Raw genomic sequence first — 20,252 nt, 5'->3', positions numbered from 1 at the left:
AATCAAACAAAACTATCATACCAAAGAGGAGTTTAATATGACAGACAATGAATTGATGGTATTTATACATTTATTGACTAAGGTGTAATGTTTTTACATACATGTTCTCAACTGACATAAAATCATTAACGTTTCTTGCAAATATTTATTTGAAAATGTTACATAATGTAAGTACTGTAAGTTTTTTAGTTAGATGGATGGAGAGTTGAATGGATAGTTAAATGGATAGAGGATAAAGATATGGATTTCCACATTTTTTTATGTTACAGTCTTAAGGCCCCTGCACACAGAGATGTTTTTTGCTCGCCTTTTTTTAGTCGACATTTAACGTCTCATGACTAAATAAATGGCATCAATGTGATCGTGCACAACAACGCGCAAAACGGCATGCACAAAAGCGTCATTTAAAAAAAAACGCCTAATGCTGGTTTTTTTGTTTTGTCAAAACCTTCTCCACCAATCTGATTGGCACTTTTGTTCTTGTTCACGGAGCTGCTAAAGTTACAGTAAACAGCATTTGGAGGCGATCAAGTGCAAAACTGTCAATACGAGCAAAGATTGAAGAAGATGCCCAGAGGCGATATGAACATTGGAGCTGCTTATTGCTCGGGTGAAAAATAATTATTTCTTCATCGTTAGAGCTGGAGCTGCTGCTTGAATCATCAATGCTTGTTCGAGTCACCAGTAACTTTAACAAGTGTGTGAACTTCCATTCTTCCTCTTCTTCTGTTTTATAAGCGGGCTGTCAGAAGCTTAAAGTTGTGTAGCGCCATCTAACATCAAGGAGTGATTTTTGCATACTCATCTGCTTGACGCCAGTGAAAATCGCTTGGGTTTGAATATGGAAAAGCGTCTCGTAAAACACTGACGATAAACGCAAACGAAAATCGTCTCGGTGTGTAGGAGCCTTTATTCCAAAAGGATTAAATTATTTCCTTAAAACTCTACACACAATAATGACAATGTGAAAAAGATGTCTTGAAATTGTTACAAATTTATTAAAAATAAAAAAAACTGAAAAATAACATGTACATAAGTATTTATGGTCTTTGCCGTGAAGCTCTAAATTGAGCTCAGGTACATTCTGTTTCCACTGATCATTCTTGAGATGTTTCAGCAGCTTCACCTGAGTTCACCTGTGGTAAATTCAGTTGACTGGACATGATTTAAAAAGGCATACACCTGTTTATATAAGGTCCCAGGGTTGACAGTGCATGTCAAAGCACAAACCAAGCATGAAGACAAAGGAATTGACTGTAGACCTCCGAGACAGAATTGTCTCGAGGCAGAAGGCTGGGGAAGATTACAGAAAAATTTCTGCTGCCCTGAAAGTTCCAATGAGCACAGGTCTGTCTCGAGGCACAAGGCTGAGGAAGGTTACAGAAAAAGTTCTGCTGCTCTGAAAGTTCCAATGAGCACAGTGGTCTCCATCATTCGTAAGTGGAAGATGTTTGGAACCACCAGGACTCTTCCTAGAGCTGACCGGCCATCTAAGCTGAGTGAGAAGGGCCTTAGTCAGGGAGGTGATCAATAACAGAAGGACAAGCATCTGTGCAGCAATTCACCAATCAGGCCTGTATGGTAGAGTGGCCAGAGGAAGCCTCTATCCACCTGGAATTTGCCAAAAGGCATCTGAAGGACTCTCATACGATAAGAAACTGAATTCTTTGGTCTGATGAGACTAAAATTTAACTCTTTGGAGTGAATGCCAGGCAGTACATTTGGAGAAAACCAGGCACCACTCATCACCTGTATAATACCAGATACCTGATGTTTTTTAGCAGCAGCAACTGGGGCGACTAGTCAGGATAGAGGGAAAGATGAATGCAGCAATGTACAGAGACATCCTGAATAAAAACCAGATTCAAAGTGCTCTTGACCTCAGACCGGGGGTGATGATTCATCTTCCAGCAGGACAATGACCCAAAGCACACCTCCAAAATATCAATGGAGTGGCTTCACAACAACTCTGTGAATGTCCTTGAGTGGCCCAGCCAGAGCCCAGAGCCAAATCCTATTGAACATCTCTGGAGAGATCTGAAAACGGCTGTACACCATTGCTTCCCATCCAACCTGATAGAGCTTGAGAGGTGCTGCAAAGAGGAATGGGCAAAAACTCCCAAAGACAGGTGTGCCAAGCTTGTGGCATCATATTCAAAAAGACTTGAGGCTGTACTTGCTGCCAAAGTTCCATCAACAAAGTATTGAGCAAAGGCTGTGAATACTTACAGTATGTGCATGTGATTTTTTCAGGTTTTTTATTTGTAATACATTTGCAACAATTAAAAAAAAATTAAAAATTCCACAATGTCATTATGGGCTACTGTGTGTAGAATTTTGAGGAAATAAACAAATTTAATCCATTTTGGGATACTATTTTATATATATTTTTTATTATATCCTGTATAGGTTCGAGTTTGATTAATTGAATCATACATAGTGTATTTCTCCATTGGCTGTTTCCTGCTGACTCTCTGACTTTGCTGTAATTGTTGTCTGTCTCTTTTGAGGTCAGGCATGTGTGACCTGCAGCCCCTGGAGAGTTAATCTGTCTATTCATGACTGCTGTCAATACCACACACAGCCATTCAATAAGCTGTATAAAGATGGCCACGTCAGCTAAATGAATGCAATGTTTGTTTGTATGTGCGATTGCTGACTATGTGCTAAACACCTATAATCAAGGGGTGCCATGGAACCATTTAAAAAAAAAAGGCAGGAGAGTGAGTCTATTATAAACTCCTACCAGCTTAACCCATAATTCTATTATTGCCTATTATTGAGTTGTTTGCTTGTAAAGTCATCATCTGGCTACAAAGCAAAAAGATTCTTAGAAAATATATTTAACTACCAGTCTTCCTAAATATATATATAATGGCTGCGTCCTGAGTAAAATAATAAGACCTGATAGACAATATTTAATTGCGAGGCAGGTATCTGGCTTATCCTTGTAGTATAATTTAAAAAATGTGAGAATGTTACTAATAATAATTCCTTACATTTTATATAGCGCTTTTCTAGACACTTAAAGAGCTTTACACATTTTTGGGGGGAATCTTCTCATCCACCAGTGTGTAGCATCTACCTGGATGACGCAACGGCAGCCATATTGCGTCAGTCCGCACACCACACACCAGCTGATTGGTGGAGAGGAGACAGAGTGATGAAGCCAATTTTGATATGGAGATGGTTACGAGACCATGATGGACAGAGGCCTGTGGGCAGTGGGATTTTTAAGGGCCTACCCAAACTATGCTATCCGTACCGTGCCCAGGCCCATTTCCCGGATCGTTTGAGAAGTGTGAGTGCGCAGAATCGGGCTCAAGCACGGTTCACTTGGCCGGCCCTGGCCCGGTTGGAAGAGGTGGGCCTGAGCGCGGTTCACTTGGGCTTTGGTGCGGTACGCTTGTAGTGTGAGTGCAAAACGTGTCAAAGCCAGAAACTGAAAGCAAGACGTGACTTTTCAGGGACTGTTTCGTATGGATTTATTAATCATTCTTACTGTTTGGTGAACGCAAACTGCCGTAGTTTATTAAATACGCAAACCTTCAGCAAACCTCCTCATTCCTGCAGCACGAGGGCTTTATGATTGTTTATGAGCGCCAAAAGTGGCGGATCTGTTCGGCAAAATATCTGACTGCGTTTCACCACATCCCTAAGGACTGTTTGGTGAAATATTTGACTGCATGTCACTGCATATCAAACGACTGACACGATATAACTAGAAAAAATCCTCTGTGCTGAGCAAGAGCGCTCACTGAACAGCGCAGCATCGATGACGTAAGCGTGCCCAGGCCCGATTGTAGTGTGAGTGCGGGCCGTCAGAGAAGACGGGAGGGGGGACAAGCGTGCTTTGGCCCAGTTCGAGGCAACTGTACATAGTTTGAGTCAGCCTAAGGACCACAAAGAGTTGGGACCTCAGTTTAATGTCTCATCCGAAAGACTGCACTCACTGAGCAGTAAAGAGTCCCCATCAATATACTGGGGTGTTAAGACTCACACAGACCACATGTAGAGCACCCCCTGCTGGTCACACTCTCAGTATTTCCTGCTTAGCTTCAAGGGGCAACCATGTGAGGGTTGCAGATAGCTAGCTGCCGGTTTTATATATAATATGTGATATTATATTATTATATCATTTAAAGGTATAGTTCACCTCATCTGTTCACTACAAAGTACATTCACTGAGCTAAAAATATATAGTAATGAACTGTGTTTTTCAATTTACCAGCTAAAAAAATTTTGATTGCTACTGGTGTCCCTCAAAGCTCTGTCTTAAGCCATCTTAATTTACTACATATCTATTCCCTTTGGGACATATTTAAACTAATTCTGTACAGTGGTCTCTCATTTAACAAGGGAGTTATGTTCTAAAAATAACTTGCAATAGGCTAAATCTGTGTATTAATCAGCTTTATATATTTATTTTTTACAATTATTATAGATGTTTTAAGGCTGTAAAACCCCTCACTACACACTTTATGCACTTTATTCTCAGACAGGCGTTAACATTTTCACACTTTTCTCTCTTGTTTAAACACTCTCAAAGTTCAAACTTTTGTAGAAAAATAAGTCCAGTATTATAGAATGAAACCAAATTACAAAACCTGTTGTGGCGCAAACATTGATCGCTGTCGGCAAAAGGTTTATAAAGCTTTTTAGCTTTTATGCGGATAATATTGGCATGCATCCTGCAGTCACTGATCCACAAAGCGAAAACAGATGCACTGCACACATTACAGTTGGAAGTAACACACACTGGACACGCACATTTGCATGTTATTTAAAATTAAATTATTCAGATGGCGTTCTGTGATGATTTGCCACGCCAATGTGCATACCATGATATAACTCTAAATATACATTTCTAAAGTGCATGGTGCTGCCGGTGTGCAACCCCCTTTACCAATGGTGCTGCGGACAGTCACAACCCTTTTTGCATCCTTGTTGGAACTCGCACTGCTAGCGATGGTCAATTCATGTTACAGGAGATACCGAGGTGATTGATTGACAGTGGTCTACAGCCAATCAGGATAAAGAACACCAAAATGAAAAAAAGCATGTCAAATTGCACTAGAAAATCCAAGCTGACTTTGTACTGCCCAGTAAGGTAACGCCCATGCTACTGTGAGGGTTTGGGGAAGGGGGTGGTGTAGGCGATCGTTCATTTACGTAGTTGATGTGGTCCAGTACGTCATCAAGTTGCGGGCTGCAGCAAGGACTGTCTCAAAAATCTGCAAGGCTGCAAAAGGTGAACCGCGTTATAGCGAGGAACCACTGTGTTATATTTAGGAATAAATGCTGACAAAAGTTTCTTTTTATTTTTTATTTTTGACCTTTCTTGCCTTTATTAGTTAGGACAGTATTTAGACAGGAAACGAAGTTGGAGAGAGAGAGGGGGTAGGGTAGGGAAAAGTCCTCGAGCTGGGATTCGATCTCAGGACACCCTGACATGCTACTGCACCATATGTCGTCGCACTAACCACTAGGCTATAGGCAAAGATTTTTAGGGTTCAAGGATTTTTTTGGTGATTCATAAAATGATAACAGCTATCAGCAATTTTTAAGTAAAAAAAAACACAGGCAAAATAAAATGAATATCCATGACTCATAATAATACAATGAGGTCTTCTAAACTGAAATGATTGATCTGTACAAAATGCTGGACATTATTTACAGCATTACCTTTAATCCACAGCTTCAGCAGACGGTCCTGAGTGCGCCTTTTAGGGGTTAAGTTTACTAATGAGGTGATCATTTGTGAGGCATGACTAAGACTACTCTAAGTTGCATGTTATAGATTTTGAGCTCTTATGTCTCACAGGGGACAGTTTTTCAGTCTGAGTCCTCGTTCAGTTCTACATCATCCTGCACATGCTGTGATATGGGAATAGGTGCATCTGTTTACTGGAAACCACAGCTATTAGCACACATGCGCCAACTTTTATAGCTCTGTAAAACCCATGTAATGTAAAGTCGATAATATCAGGTTTCCGATTAATCTTCTATGTCTGAAGAAATCTTTAAAAGAGCCCATGTGAAGCTACAGTTATGATTTATTTCAGCAGATAACTCTTGCTTTCTGTCTTTGTGTTGTCTTCTGCAGTGTGGACTTTGTGAAGTGGTCTTCACAGGGCATGTTGAGGATGAGCCCAGACGCGATGAATGCCCTGTTCAAACCAACTATAGACCACATTATACAGCACCTGAGTGAGTACTCGCCTGTTTTATTTCCATTTGAGTTGCAGTTATTGACAGAGGATGCCCGTAATTCAGTGTTGTTATTCAGAGGGGATTGAGATCTTTTAGTGAGATTAGAGGGTCCATTGTCTGGGTTTAAGTGCTATGGAATGGATCATGTACTGCATAAAAAATTCACAGTATGTGATTTAATTGTTGTTTTCAATAGTATGTATGTCTTTTTTTAAAAAGTGTATTAATTGGAGGAATAGGATTATTAGTTTTATTTTAGTTTTGAAGGTTTCACAAAAAAAAAAAATCTCGTATTTTTGTAGAAATTTACATAGCATATATTTATACAAATTAGCTAGTAAAATTGTTAGCGCCGATAACCTCTTGGTCAGTGCGCTGCCAATGTAGCACCATTGCGTTTTGTAGGTCCTAAATTTTAGTTCTGGTTTGCAGATTTATCCCAATTTCCCAAAACTTAACTTCCTGTCTAAATACATAAATTAATTAATTAAGTAATTAATTAAAAAAATTATAAATTATGTTGCATTGAGTTGCGTTACATCCATAGACTGTAAAAGATATGGATGTAGTATCTGTGACATCACCCATAGGTTTCTAAAGAGCGCAAATGAAGCTACAAATAGGCGTGGTCAATCGTCGCCATTTTGTTCGCGCATCATTTAACCGACTGTGGATTTCCAAAAAAGGGCAAATTCTGGGGTGCATTACAGTTCTAAAGAAAAATATAAATGAAAATTTATCTCAAGTAAAAGAAATACATATATAGAGATGATAAGTATATAAGAATTTCACTCTCCTGGGAAATGAAGACAACCGGAATGGTTTATTAGCACAATTAAGTGCACACAACATGCCATATTATCTAATAATTGTAGGAAATAATTCCAACTAACTGTGTAAAAAACACAAATATACGATGTATATGCGGAGTTCAGTGGCTAATCAGCTGAGGGGAAGAGACAGCGATCAGCAAGAACTAGCTGTCACTCTAGTGGCCATGCCCTTAATAATGCTGACTTATTATATCTTAATAAAAACAAAATGAATGAGTTATAACAAAAATTCACATCCCTCACAGTTGTCACAATGGGTAATATTAGCTATATACACCAAAACCATCTTGTGTACCAGGCTGTAAACATGTTTTTATAAGCTGTAAAATCGGCCAGTTTAACATTGCAGTGAGTGAACATTCGGCGTTCCTGGAGCCAGCCCCCAAAGGCGAGTCGATAAATTCGTTTTAGGTACTTTGGTATTGGGTTCACAAGGGAGAGCGGGAAGTTGCCGCTTCGTTACATCTAAAACTTAACCAAAATAATGAACACTGACTCAAACAACATACAAAAAGCTTTAGAAAAAAATTTATTCTGTGCTCATCTTAAACTGTTACATTTTACTGTGAGATGAGGAGACAAGTTATGTTACATTACATTACATCAAAGAAATCTTAATTTGGCCCAAAAAGATCAAACATTGAAAATATGTAGTCATTGCTTATACATGGTTGACTGTGAAATGTGTCTATACTAGTGCCAACTTCTCCAGTCAGCAAAAGTCTGGGCAAACAGCGATCTGGGCAGAAGTCATGTAGTGTTTTTCAGCCCTTAGTAAGATCTGTAAAGCTGTATAATCTCATGAGCTGCTGGGAGACACAATTAGGATGAATGTTGGCCCAGTCAGAGGAGCCTCAACCATCTGCCCAAAATAATTCAACACACACCAAGAAGTGGGTCAGAACTCAGTCCCTCTGCTCTTGTCTCTGCTGGTCGAGCTCAGCTGCGATCTGCTCAGACTAAAACTATAAGCAGCAACAGCACTGCTTATAAATTGCTTTTAGTCATTTTGCTCTAAGCCATGTAACATTCTTCTCACGTGTTAAAGGTAGTCCATCAGCTCATTTTGAAGGATTGATTGCATTCATGGGGTGCGTTATGGTGTGTTTTTGTTTGAAAAACGTTCACATCTTTTACCCTTCTGTACTACATCACTTTTTGATTTTTTCCTAAAAAACTGACTGATGATTGCTATATTTAATCCGGTGTGCGTGTGTAGTAGCCTCAGTGTACTTGTTGAACTTTAAACTAGCGCACAGTTGGCACCTTGTCATAACTTTTCTGTGCAACAGAAATGCTGCTTAGAGAAGCCTTTACGATTAATTAACTGTGAAGAATTAAAGCGCAGTTAAATCAGCAAATCATTGCATCCCTATTAATAATATCAGTGCGTTTAACAAAAGGCATTTCCTACAAAACATATCCAAATGTTTTCGGCTGTCCCCACCACTCGCTTATGATGACTCACGCTCTGCGCCTCTACAGCTCGCGCTGTATTAAACAGACGCAGGTCACTTCATAACTATAGCGGCCGTTTTTCGACTCTACTAAATTTATTTTCGATGTCTTGGTCACACCATTTGGAAAGCCGGAACAAACAGCCTCGGGGGCCGGGTTCGGCCCGCCAATTGAATAGCCCTGCAGTAGAGCATTAATTAAATCCTTTTTTTCCCATGAAGCGAAACAAACTCTGCACTTGTGTAGCGAATGGGGACGCACATAAATATACAGTTCAAATATTTTTGTCGGTAGAAAAATATTTTTGGAACGAATTCAGTTTTGTACAATTTGTATCTTAATTTTTGTTGGTCAGTGATCTACAAAATAAACAAAAATAACGAATAACCTTTAAGATGAAGCAATGTGCCTTCAGGTCCGCTATATGCCACGGCCAAAACACAAACATTGCCTGCTAAAAAATAAAAGTGAAGTATTCAGTTTCGAATTATGTATATGTAAACTGTATCATCAAAATGAATTGAGCAGCCTATATCATGACTGTTTATGACATTCATTTATCGGTGTTCCGACCTCAAATGTCTAGGGCTGAGGTTGAACATAAATGTTAAAGAAAAAAAAATAAACAGTTGGCAGGTTATGATTTAAATGGCCTTAAAGGTTCTTTTATTGTGAGGAGGAGGAAAATATTGTATTTACAAGAAAAAAAAGAAATGAGCGCAAAAAAATAGCTCCAGGGCTGAGTAAGGCCAAATCAATAAACAAAATATTAGCTAACTTCACCTCGAAGATAACTTACCTAATGAGCCAAAAGAAATGCAGAACATATATTACAAATACTACCCTTAGCCTACTCCTTGACTAAACCAAAAACAGGAGAAAATGTCAGTTCAAAGTAAATGGGACTTAGCCTCTACGGCGCTCAGCTCACAGCTTTTTATACCATAGGTGTGTTAACAGTCACAACAAGGAGGGGAGAAGAAGAATGTGAAGAGCACCTTAAAATTCACAATTTATGATCAACAAGAAAAGCACTACAACAGGTTTTCAACAAGAACGCCACATTCTTTGAAAGCTCTCTGTCTCAGACTCTCCCCGCAATCTGACTCTTTTTCGAAAAATGCTGCGAAAGATGCTGCGTTCTCCGAGCACCAACCACAGTGCGCCCGCAGCACGCCCGATTAGGTTTATTGGGGTTACCTACAATGGATTAATACTTAATGCCCTGCTATGTAGTGCATGCATATATATATATATATATATATATATATATATATATATATATATATATATATATATATATATATATGCACGGTTAACGCTTGATTTCTTGCTTCATCACCGCGGTAACAGAAAATCGGTTACCGTCACAGCCCTACTGAAATCACAGGCAAATCGGTGCTTGACAATCACACAGTATGAACTATCAAAGACGTCATCTGAGAGAATCGCAGATGAGTCGCCGATGCCTGTGAGATATTTGGCATGCTAAATATCTGAACCTGTCGACGATTCAAATCATGTCGTGTGAAATAAGTTTTGGCTAGAATTAACATCGGTGATCGCCCATAGCCAACGCGAAAGCAGCATTCACTAGTGTGTGTTTACCTGCAGGCCAGCGGGAGGTTGAGGGAGAAGTTAAAAGTGCTTATTTTCGTTATATTTTGACCCAAGAAATGGAGGAAAAACTAGTGGAGGTTTGACAGGAGCACTGTGTCTGGCTGACGTTTAGTGCAGAAAGGTAAAAAAGAAAGTTGAGGAGAAATGGCTAATTCCCTACAAACCCAAGTAAGCAAATATGTACATTTTCTACCCCATTAAAGGCTTCTTTCTTGTTATGTAGTTAATAACAAAAGATATTCTATTTGTTTTTGGATGTGAAACGTAGTTTGGACAAAGTTGTCGGCGATTCTTCCTATTGTAAAGTCATGCATTTTGAAAGCCCCTTTCGCCGATCCATCTTCCAGTGTAAACATAGCAGCGACAAAACTCTAGCCCAGTTAGTCATGCAGTGTGAAAACATTTGTGACTGAACTCGGCATAACCAAAGATTAAAAGGTTTTCTGTCTTGAGGAGGGCCAAAATCTAATTTCTTTTTCTGTCTCTGTGTTTATTCTCCAGCTGAGTTATTTGACAGGCCTGAAGTGACAGACATCAAGTTCCTCTTTCTAGTGGGTGGATTCGCAGAGTCTCCACTGCTGCAGCAGGCGGTCCAGAACATGCTTCAGGGCCGCAGCCGAATCATTATTCCGCACGACGTGGGTCTGACCATCCTGAAGGGGGCGGTGTTGTTCGGCCTGGATCCAAGCATTATAAAAGTGCGCCGCTCTCCACTCACCTACGGCGTCGGCGTCCTCAACCGATTTGTGGAAGGCAAACACCCACCTGAAAAGATGCTGGTGAAGGACGGTATGCGCTGGTGCACCGACGTCTTCGACACGTTTATCTCTGCCGATCAGTCGGTGGCACTGGGCGAAACGGTAAAGCGCAGCTATACACCAGCCAAGCCATCGCAGCAGGTGATCGTCATCCATGTGTACTGCTCAGAAAAAGAGTCGGTCACTTTCATCACGGACCCAGGCGTGAGGAAGTGCGGCTCGCTGAAGCTGGATGTGAGCGGTACTGAGAGTCCAGCGGCACGCAGAGAGATCCAGACACTCATGCAGTTCGGAGACACCGAGATCAGAGCCATGGCTGTCGACGTGGCCACATCTCGCACTGTCAAAGCGAGCATCGATTTCCTTGGTCAGTAGATGAGGAAAACACACACTGCAGACAAACTCAGTATTTAGTCATGTTTTCCAGTCAAAAATCTTTAAATCATCCTCAAAACGAATATATATATATATATATATATATATATATATATATATATATATCTTTTTAAAATTTTTATTCTGGAAAAAGTTCATTTATCCAACAAGGATACGCTGTAAAAACCTAATCGTTTTTTAAAATATAATTTATAATAACTTTTTTTTAAAGCAGGCCTGTAGCCAGAGGCGTTCGGGTGGTTCAAAAGACCCACCCCTCAATGACAAAGATCCAGAATTTGCTTTATACATGAGCTCATTTGTTCTATTTTGACTGCTACACCATTATGAATTGTAAAAAAAAAAAAAAGCCATTGAAAAATGCTTTAAGACCAAGCCGAATCATCTGTTGACCATCACATCAGTGTGACTTCAGCTAATCAGTTTTGGCCAATGCAAACTATTATTTTTCATGAGTCCAAAATCCAGCTGTGCAAGAAATCATACAATGTAAGAGAATGTAAAGTTGAAGTCAGAATTATTAGCCCCCCTCTAATTTATTATTACTATTTTTTTCGTTTTTAAATATTTCCCAAATGATTTTTAACAGGGCAAGGAAGTGTTCACAGTATGTCTAGTAATATTTTTCTTCTGGAGAAAGTCTTATTGGTTTTATTTCAGCGAGAATAAATGCAGTTTTAAATTTTTAAAAACCATTTTATATCAAAATTATTAGCTCCTTTTATATATATATATATATATATATATATATATATATATATATATATATATATATATATATATATAAAAATCTATCCATCTTGAAAAATATCTAGTAAAATATTATTTACTGTCATCTTAACAAAGATAAAATAAATCTGTTAGTAGAAATGAGTTATTAAAACTATTATGTTAGAAGGGCATCTGCTGCGTAAAACACATGCTAGATAAGTTGGCGGTTCATTCCACTCTGGCGACCCCTGATTATTAAAGGCACTAAGCCGAAAAGAAAATTAATGAATGAATAAAAATTAAGTTAAATCAACTTAACAGTTCCAATAGGTTCTCAATGGGTTCACTTACATTGTTATTAAGTAAAGTGGTTTAATTGTTTTATAAGTAACTAATCACTTTTTACAGTTTACATTAAATTAATCAAAGGTTATTTAACATTTAATATTAAGAGACTACTTGAAAATTCTTTAGAGTTTATGGACATGGGTTTGAGTATAATGATGATTCACCTAATAGCCTAACTATAAATCATCCAGAGAAAGCTTTGAGAATTTTGAAGTGTTTCTTCAACAGAATATTTCCATTTTGCTTATTTCTAAAAGGATCACATGGTACTGAGATAAGGATGCTTTGTCATTACAGAAATCAAGTGCATACTTAAACATCTAAAACGTATTTTTAGAATTTTCATCACATACATCCAAGAATACATATCAAACTATGAAAAATAACCTTAACATGTTATTTAGATTCTGAAGTAAATATTTTTATTTAAAGAATGCTTTAATATTTTGACTGGAAAACAAGGCAAAATACTGATCAAAACGTTACTTTTGCAGTGTAGAAGGATAGCGAACGAAAGAGAAAACTAAAAATAGAGAATGAGCAGGAGATGACAGTTGTAGGCTTGGAGTCTCAACTAATACTCATTTGCCGGCCTTTCATGTGACATTTGCTTGAATAGTTGTGCCATTCATGTCATTTTAGTTGGTTATTTCATTTTCCAAACCCACAACCAGACTCAACTTCACATCTGGCCAAAGTTGATTTGGTCTCATTGACTCTCACCTCAGTCTGTTATTCTCTGTATGCTTCTATTGCAGTTTCTCTGCAGTCTTAGTAGCTTATTTTCAGCACAGAGATGCAAACTCTGCATGGATAGAGCCAAAATGCAGCTGCGTATTGCTAGTAGCGCAATTGGGGGTAGCACCATTTATTAGTACAGGTTAAGGCAGCTACATCAGTCTTATTATATACACGTCATGGTGGAAATATAATATCGTTCTCTTACAAAATATACTGCTTTGCTCTTAAGCTTCTGGTCTTTTACCTCCAAAACCTGGTTTTGGCTGCTGAACTAGTGACCAGTTTGCTAGACTGAAACTGAAAATCAATATGTGCTCATCTCAAGCATTTTCAACCAACTTTGAGAATGGTACCTAAACACATAACACATAAAACAAAGGTGCTGATGCCCGTGACAAAATGATTATATGTTTGTCACACTAGTGTTACAGGACTACGCAGAACAACAAAAATCTCAAACTTTGTTTGACTGTTTTGTTTCAATGTATCATTTTATCAATTTCTTTGTGGTTTTTTTACGTGTTAAGGCATTTGAAGGAGTTCTCGACTCTTACATCGACTCTATTTGGCAGGAGATTGAGGACACTTTTTTTGTTCATCCTAAAATTCAGTGTATCTTTTCATATTGTTGGTCAGTATGTTGCTCGAAGCGGAATGAGAAAGCATAAATCCTGGAATGTGAATTTTAGTCCTCATTTGAAGTGGCCGTGACATGAGAAGCCGCTAGCTGGACCTGCAACATGATTCGAAATGATAGCCATCGCTATATGCTAGTTGCCTTTTATCCTTAGAAAGAGAAGCCACTGATTTTCTTGCTTTGTTTTTTATTTTTTTAATTTTAGATTCTTTTTGAGAGTATGTGATAAATGAAAATGTTTATTTGTGTATATACCGTATTTAAAGATTATTGTACAGATTTTTAGCATTGTTTTAGCATTAGCGGCTTTATGAGCGGTGTGTGTATGCAGGCCTTAAGAGCACACTTTCTTTCCTCCATTCTCACCAGCCTTCATGTAGATGCTAAATTTGGATATGAGCCAAATTCAAAGCCAATCATAACCCCGAAAACTGAAACTTAGGGTGTGTTCACACTTGTAGGTCGGTTCTGTTTGTTCATATTAGCCTAGACCAGTATTTTTGGTTACACTTTATTTTGATGGTCTATTTGAGTATTAGTAGACTGTCTGCTTAATATCTGCTGATACTGCTCCTAAACAGACATTTAACTGACTATAAGAAACTTTGCAAGTGCATGTCAACTTACATTAACCCTAACCCCAACCTAACAGTCTACTTATAATCTAATGGGAATTAGTTGGCATGTAGATGCAATGTAACTCAACAAACGGACCATCAAAATAAGGTGTGAATGTATTTTCATTGCACTGCTTCAACTCATAAGATGAGAACACTTTTTTTGGTCACACTTAAATTAAAGTTGCATTGCATCTACACACCAACTAATTCTCATTAGATTATAAGTAGACTGTTGGGTTGGGGTTAGGGTTAGTGTAAATTGACATGTACTTGCAAAGTTTCTTATAGTCAGTTAAATGTCAGTTGAAGGAGCAATATCAACATATATTAAGCAGACGGTCTACTCAAATGGACCATCAACACAAAGCGTTACCCTTTTTTTGTAATTGTTTGGCTACAGAACACATCTGTGTTTGGGGAATATTTACTACTTCTTTAATGCAAAATGTTAGCTCTGTTTGGATGCGTTTAAGTCAGCCTAATTTCAGTCACAAGGAAACTTAGCTATTTTATGTAGTGTATGAAAAGTGGCTAATTTACACAAATTCATATGATTTTATTCAAACAAAACTATATGATTTTTAAAATTAATTGTGCTCCCAAATCCCTAATCCCAACTTTGATGGGGAAATTACAAAAATGTATAAATGAAATCCTACAATATTATCCACTAAATCAAGTTATGAATTGCTGAGATTTCGTTGGCGTAAATCCATTTACATGTTTACAAAATCAGCGTAAGGTGCAGAAATTAAACTGCTATGATCAATTTATGGTTATGCTGTTTATGGCCGTAAAACGGGATAATGCATTTACATGATCACATGCATTGTCCTCTTAAGCATGATCAGGTTAAGAATGTGCACTTCAATGTGACTTTGACAAGAGAAACCAGAAATACTTGCGCATTCTGTATTTTTATGGTTGCATTGTGTGACCTCACGTCCTGTATTTGGTTCATATTGCTTTCATATTTCAGCGAAACATTATGACAGCTTGTTTGGAAATAGCCCAAAACTATTCAATGGTTAATGAGTTATTTTTAATCAAACTAAATATGGCAAGTTTGAACACATCCTTAATCCAATTCCCAAACCATACATTCAGCTTAACCCTGACATAAACCCCTATTAACCAAAAAACTCCCACTGTCCATTCCATTCTTCAATCCTAATCAAATCTCTAATTTCCTTTCCCATTTTCTCAGTTTCATATGCAGTTGTGTGAATTACTTATACAATATAAATACTTATATTGATTTTTAGAATCGCAAGACTTGAAAACCCTTGACCTTAACAACTTTACTCGCAGTTTTCATTTGAAGAAGTACATCATTGCGTTTATTTTTCTTTTGGTTTGAGGAAATGAGGTGACTGGTAGTTTGTAGTGTGTATGTGGTTAAATCATATTCTGATACCGCAGACGACTGGCAATCGCTGTTTTTAAAGTTTGGAAGATGCTGAAATAAATGCGACAGTAAAATAAATGAAAGCAATAAAGTTATTGCAATGTGACTTTCCACATCTTATTCCCGTACTTCATCATTCTGCCAGTGTGGAATGTGCACATCAATGCTTCAACTGCAAAATATTAATGTTGCTATCGAAATGCACTAATCGACATTTAGATCATTTGAAGTGATGAGACCTGAACATTTTATGTCAGCATTTATGTGAACAATATAACAACTATTTTGGCTGTTTGGAAAAAAATGTACATCGTGTAATTGATTTTCCATGGCAATACAAGACTAAAAGCGCCCAATCGTTCTTGTCCAGGATGTTATTTATTATTATAGCACAGATCCTGGATCAAAAACATCAAAAAATCCTTCTAAATAGTCATGCCAAGCATCTGACAGACCGACCATAAATTGTGAGCGAAATACCATCAATGTAGTATAACTGAATATAAAATAAACAAAAAAAAAACAGCAGGCTTACACACAGGATAAAACGCTAAAGCTTCTCTATCTATAATCTGGATTTGCTGCTCATGTGATTGTTAATTGCAAATAATTGCATATGCTCTGCACGATTCGCATGAGTGACCAAAACGTTTTATGTTTTTGTTGGTTATGTTCCTTAAAAAGATTCTATTTTAGATTCAGTAGATCTCCGGATAATAAAACTCAAGCTACTACAGATCACTCTCTCTCATTGGCTGAAAACAGTGTCATCGCATTTATACAAGCGTGCAGATTTGTGGCGTTAAGCACACCTTTATCTTGTTTGCTCTGAGAGTATTGATGGGGTGAATGTTAAAAAATAAACTAGCTTTTATACTTGTTTTTTTTGCACCATAGCGGTTCATGGGCAGCTTTGCTTTGATTTTTTTTTTTTTATTGATAACACAATGTATAGCATCTTTATTATATGTAGTTATTGCTATGAAATGCTTGTAAAGTCACATAAAGAGCACTATTATTTTGTTCTTGTTTAATTATGATCACTCTGTCTAAAGTATTAAGATCCCTGTAAACGGGGACGTTTGCTAACCATTCACTGTGAATTTGATTTTGAATGAAACATTATTTTATTTAACTGGGTTTTAGCTGAAGGAAGGGAGCAGGTTATAAGGAGTTTCATCGTTTGCTTGATTCTGTGCTTTAAATTCTTGAAAGTCGCCTAAGTCATTCACTTAGATTCGCGATGGCTGACAGAGACTTTCATTCACTTTGTAAACTCACATGCTATACTTTACCTGCGGGGTTATTTTTAATCAGTGAACACAGAGTCACTGCTCTTGCCATATGCACATCCGAAAATAAGATTTGCAACTGTTTCAATCAATGCCAAGTACTAACAGCCAAAATGTCACCCAATAAAAAGTATGTGTATTTCAAAAGAAACAATTGGCCTCTTGTGGTTTCTTGAGTGGCCTTGTGCTAAATCTTTATTCGCATTTAAATCTGTGATTTCTTCTACACTGAAAAAAAGGATTCATTGAATTTACATTTTTTAGGGTAAGTCTTTGCAAACAATTTAGATAAGCTGAAATTAAACAAGAAAATGAAATTGAACATCACTACATTTGGTTTGTGTTTAAATTCATTCCTTATAAATTGTTTGCAATCACTTGCCTTAAAAAAATCCAATAAATCATTTTTTTCAGTGTAATAGGCTCTTATCTTAAATAGACTCAAAATGACTTTAGCTGCTCATTCAAATTACTTAATGAAAAATTTAAATGAGCTGAAACAACACAACTCTTCATTGTTTGAGGGGGCAACATAATTGTTTTATGTTCAGTCCACTTTACTTTGTAAAATCGATTAGGTTAACCTAATAGATTAGTGTTGGGACAATATGGAGAATATGTGTGGAACCCAGCATTTATTTACAGTGTATGTCTAATATTTTGTCAACCTTTGTTGTAATTTTTCACAGTTAAAAATAAAGCCTATAATCAGACAAAGTGGGCCACATTTTTAAATGAAAGAAATTGCTTAAGTTGGTCTGTAAATCAGCTGTTTATTACAACGTGCAGCCTTGTACATTAATCGGGTGTCATGTTAGGATTTTATGCATTGCTTTAACTCATGAGAAACTCTATCAGGTGGTAGTTTTATAGAATGCTAATTTGAATGAATATAAACCATCATTTTAAGTTAGCAATTCTGCTTGATTTTGTTGTCAAAATTCTTTCTTGATAATTTACTGCAGGTTAGATCAAATAAATCACAATTTTTGCTCTTAAATATAAGATTTAGCAATATCTAACAACTATTGTTGTTTTGTCTGACATAAATAAACATCCTTAATTTGAGATGAATTTATTTAGATGTGTTGCTTTCTAAAACACTGAGAAAAATTAGGAAAGTTTATGTCGTAACCAGAACGACAGATTTTGTTTTAAATGGAGATTTATAAATAACTTTTCATTGACGTACAGTATATGATTTGATAGATTAGGACAATATTTGATAGTTACAACTATTTGAAAACCTGGTATCTGAGGGTTAAATCAAATCTACACAATCAGAAATAATGGTAAAAATCTGTCACTGGGATGGAACCTTTTTTCAAAAGGTACACTTTTGTACCATACAGGTGTACATTAGTACCTTTGGAATACATTTTTGTACCTACAAGTTTTTCTTTTGTACCTTTCAGGTACTCTAAGGAACACATTTGTACTTTTTATGTATTAGTATGTACCTTTAAGGACCTGTTAAAAAATGTACCTTTTTAAAAGGTATTTCCTCAGTGACAGATTTTGTACCTTTATTTCTGAGAGTGTAAATCACTTTGAGAAAATCACTTTGAAAGTTATCTAAATTAAGTACTTGGCAATGCACATTAAAACCCAAAAATCAAGTTTTAATGCTATATTAAGAGTAGGAAATTTACAAAAATATCTTCATAGAGCATTCCATCATACAATTTAAAAGAACAATTGATCATTTTGTGGTCCAGGGTTGTATATTTATTCTTGATTTGAAGGTGCTGTTTGTAAGTTTTTGACTCTTCTAAAGCATAAAAAACCATATGTTTGCAGATATTTAAGAAACATGCCAAGTGAACATGCTTGTTTATCTGAAAAACAATGATTAAAGTCAGATATTCTGCTTTGAAAATGTGCTTTCCCTGCTGAAACGTCTGTCTTTATTTTGGTCATTTAACCCACCCAATGGCAGTTTTCCCAATTATATTTCAATTCTCCAGGTTGGAAAACTGCGTATTTCATTCATTCAGTCAGGGAGGCTCTCAAAGTATTCATCTGCGACTGAAATGTGACCTCAGGTGGACAGTAGCAGACTCCAAAATGACACACAGATTCCACATGAAGTGGTAATTAACACTTAACACTTAATGAATCACATGAGGTTTACCTGAGGTGATCACTGTCAGTTTTCTGTTGTTCAGCGGCAAGAAATAGAAGCTATTTCTAAAATATCAATTTCAGTTGTTGGTAAGGACAAAAACTCATTTTGATATGAAAAATAATCCTTCTGTCAGGTGCAGTTGCTTTTATTTAGAACACGATTTAACCTGCGCTCTACAACAAAATAATTATTTCCACATTCGAGTATTTGTAGGCAGAGTTCTTCTTTTTCTTTTTAAATATATTATATGAATTATAAAGTTGTATTTTCAATAAGTGTTGCTCATAGTGCGCTCCCTTCAAATGTTCGTTTTGAAAACAAATTGAAACATTGTGTTACATTACATTTGTTTAATTCATGGTCTTAATAACCTAATTTAAATGTCCTCGTAAAACCAATGCTCAACCTTAAACAGCATCTCTGTTGTTACACTTTCTTTCCATTTCCTGTTGCCTGCAGCTTCTAAAAGATAAAAAAATAACATAAATAATATGAATGCAGATTTTAGCTGACCTCCTGCACATCTACAGGTGGCTTTAGTCTAAGGCCTTGACTTAACAATAGGCATCTTCCAGACATGCCATTGTTACTTCAGTCACGTCTCTAACACCCACAGTTTCCATTTGAAAACAGCCCTTGTTTGGCCATCTGTAAATTCTACTATTCTACACACAAAAAAAAGCAATATTCTCACAGTCTTTTAATTTAGCGACACCAGATTTTAAGAGTTTTGAAGCCATTTTCAATTTTCTATGGATCTGTCAAGAGTATATGCTTTTGTTTGGAAGGAAGCGGGTCCTTCATTTTATGCTTTTTTTTTTTTTTTCAACCGAGTACATTTTAGGTCCTTCAGCAATGAGCTATAATGTATGAGACATTGAACTGTAACCTGCTCCATTCAGTCAGGTTTTTATTCTCAGAAGTGGCCACTTAACTCCTATGTCCTGCAAAGAATGACTGATTCAGTTCAAAAGAAAAATGCCACTGTTTTCTTGTTCACGCAAGAACATATTATTGCTGGACTATTTGAAATCAAGGACACCTTGGTCCTCTATAGACCGGCTTGACTGAAATTTGAGTGTAGAGCTT

The 20,252-nt window shown here is 37.0% G+C and overlaps 2 protein-coding genes across 5 annotated transcripts in view; one reads left to right on the top strand and one right to left on the bottom strand.

Moving 5' to 3' along the window:
- hspa12a (heat shock protein family A (Hsp70) member 12A) overlaps positions 1 to 11,878 on the top strand; it is a 59,639-nt gene extending 47,761 nt beyond the window's left edge. For all 4 annotated transcript variants that reach the window (NM_001442057.1, NM_001430855.3, NM_001430854.3 and 1 more), the window contains 2 exon segments: positions 6,107 to 6,210; positions 10,626 to 11,878. In NM_001442057.1, coding sequence (NP_001428986.1) covers positions 6,107 to 6,210; positions 10,626 to 11,257 — 736 coding nt within the window. In that variant the 3' untranslated portion in view covers positions 11,258 to 11,878.
- LOC141378555 (uncharacterized) overlaps positions 1 to 20,252 on the bottom strand; it is an 876,076-nt gene that overhangs the window by 134,380 nt on the left and 721,444 nt on the right. The gene's annotated exons all lie outside the window — the stretch shown is intronic.

This window comes from Danio rerio, chromosome 17 (assembly GCF_052040795.2).
Source record: "Danio rerio strain M-AB ecotype USA chromosome 17, GRCz13ab, whole genome shotgun sequence".
Classification (NCBI taxonomy): Eukaryota; Metazoa; Chordata; class Actinopteri; order Cypriniformes; family Danionidae; genus Danio; species Danio rerio.
Note: the sequence above shows the minus strand (reverse complement) of the source record. Positions and strands in the feature narration are given on the sequence as shown.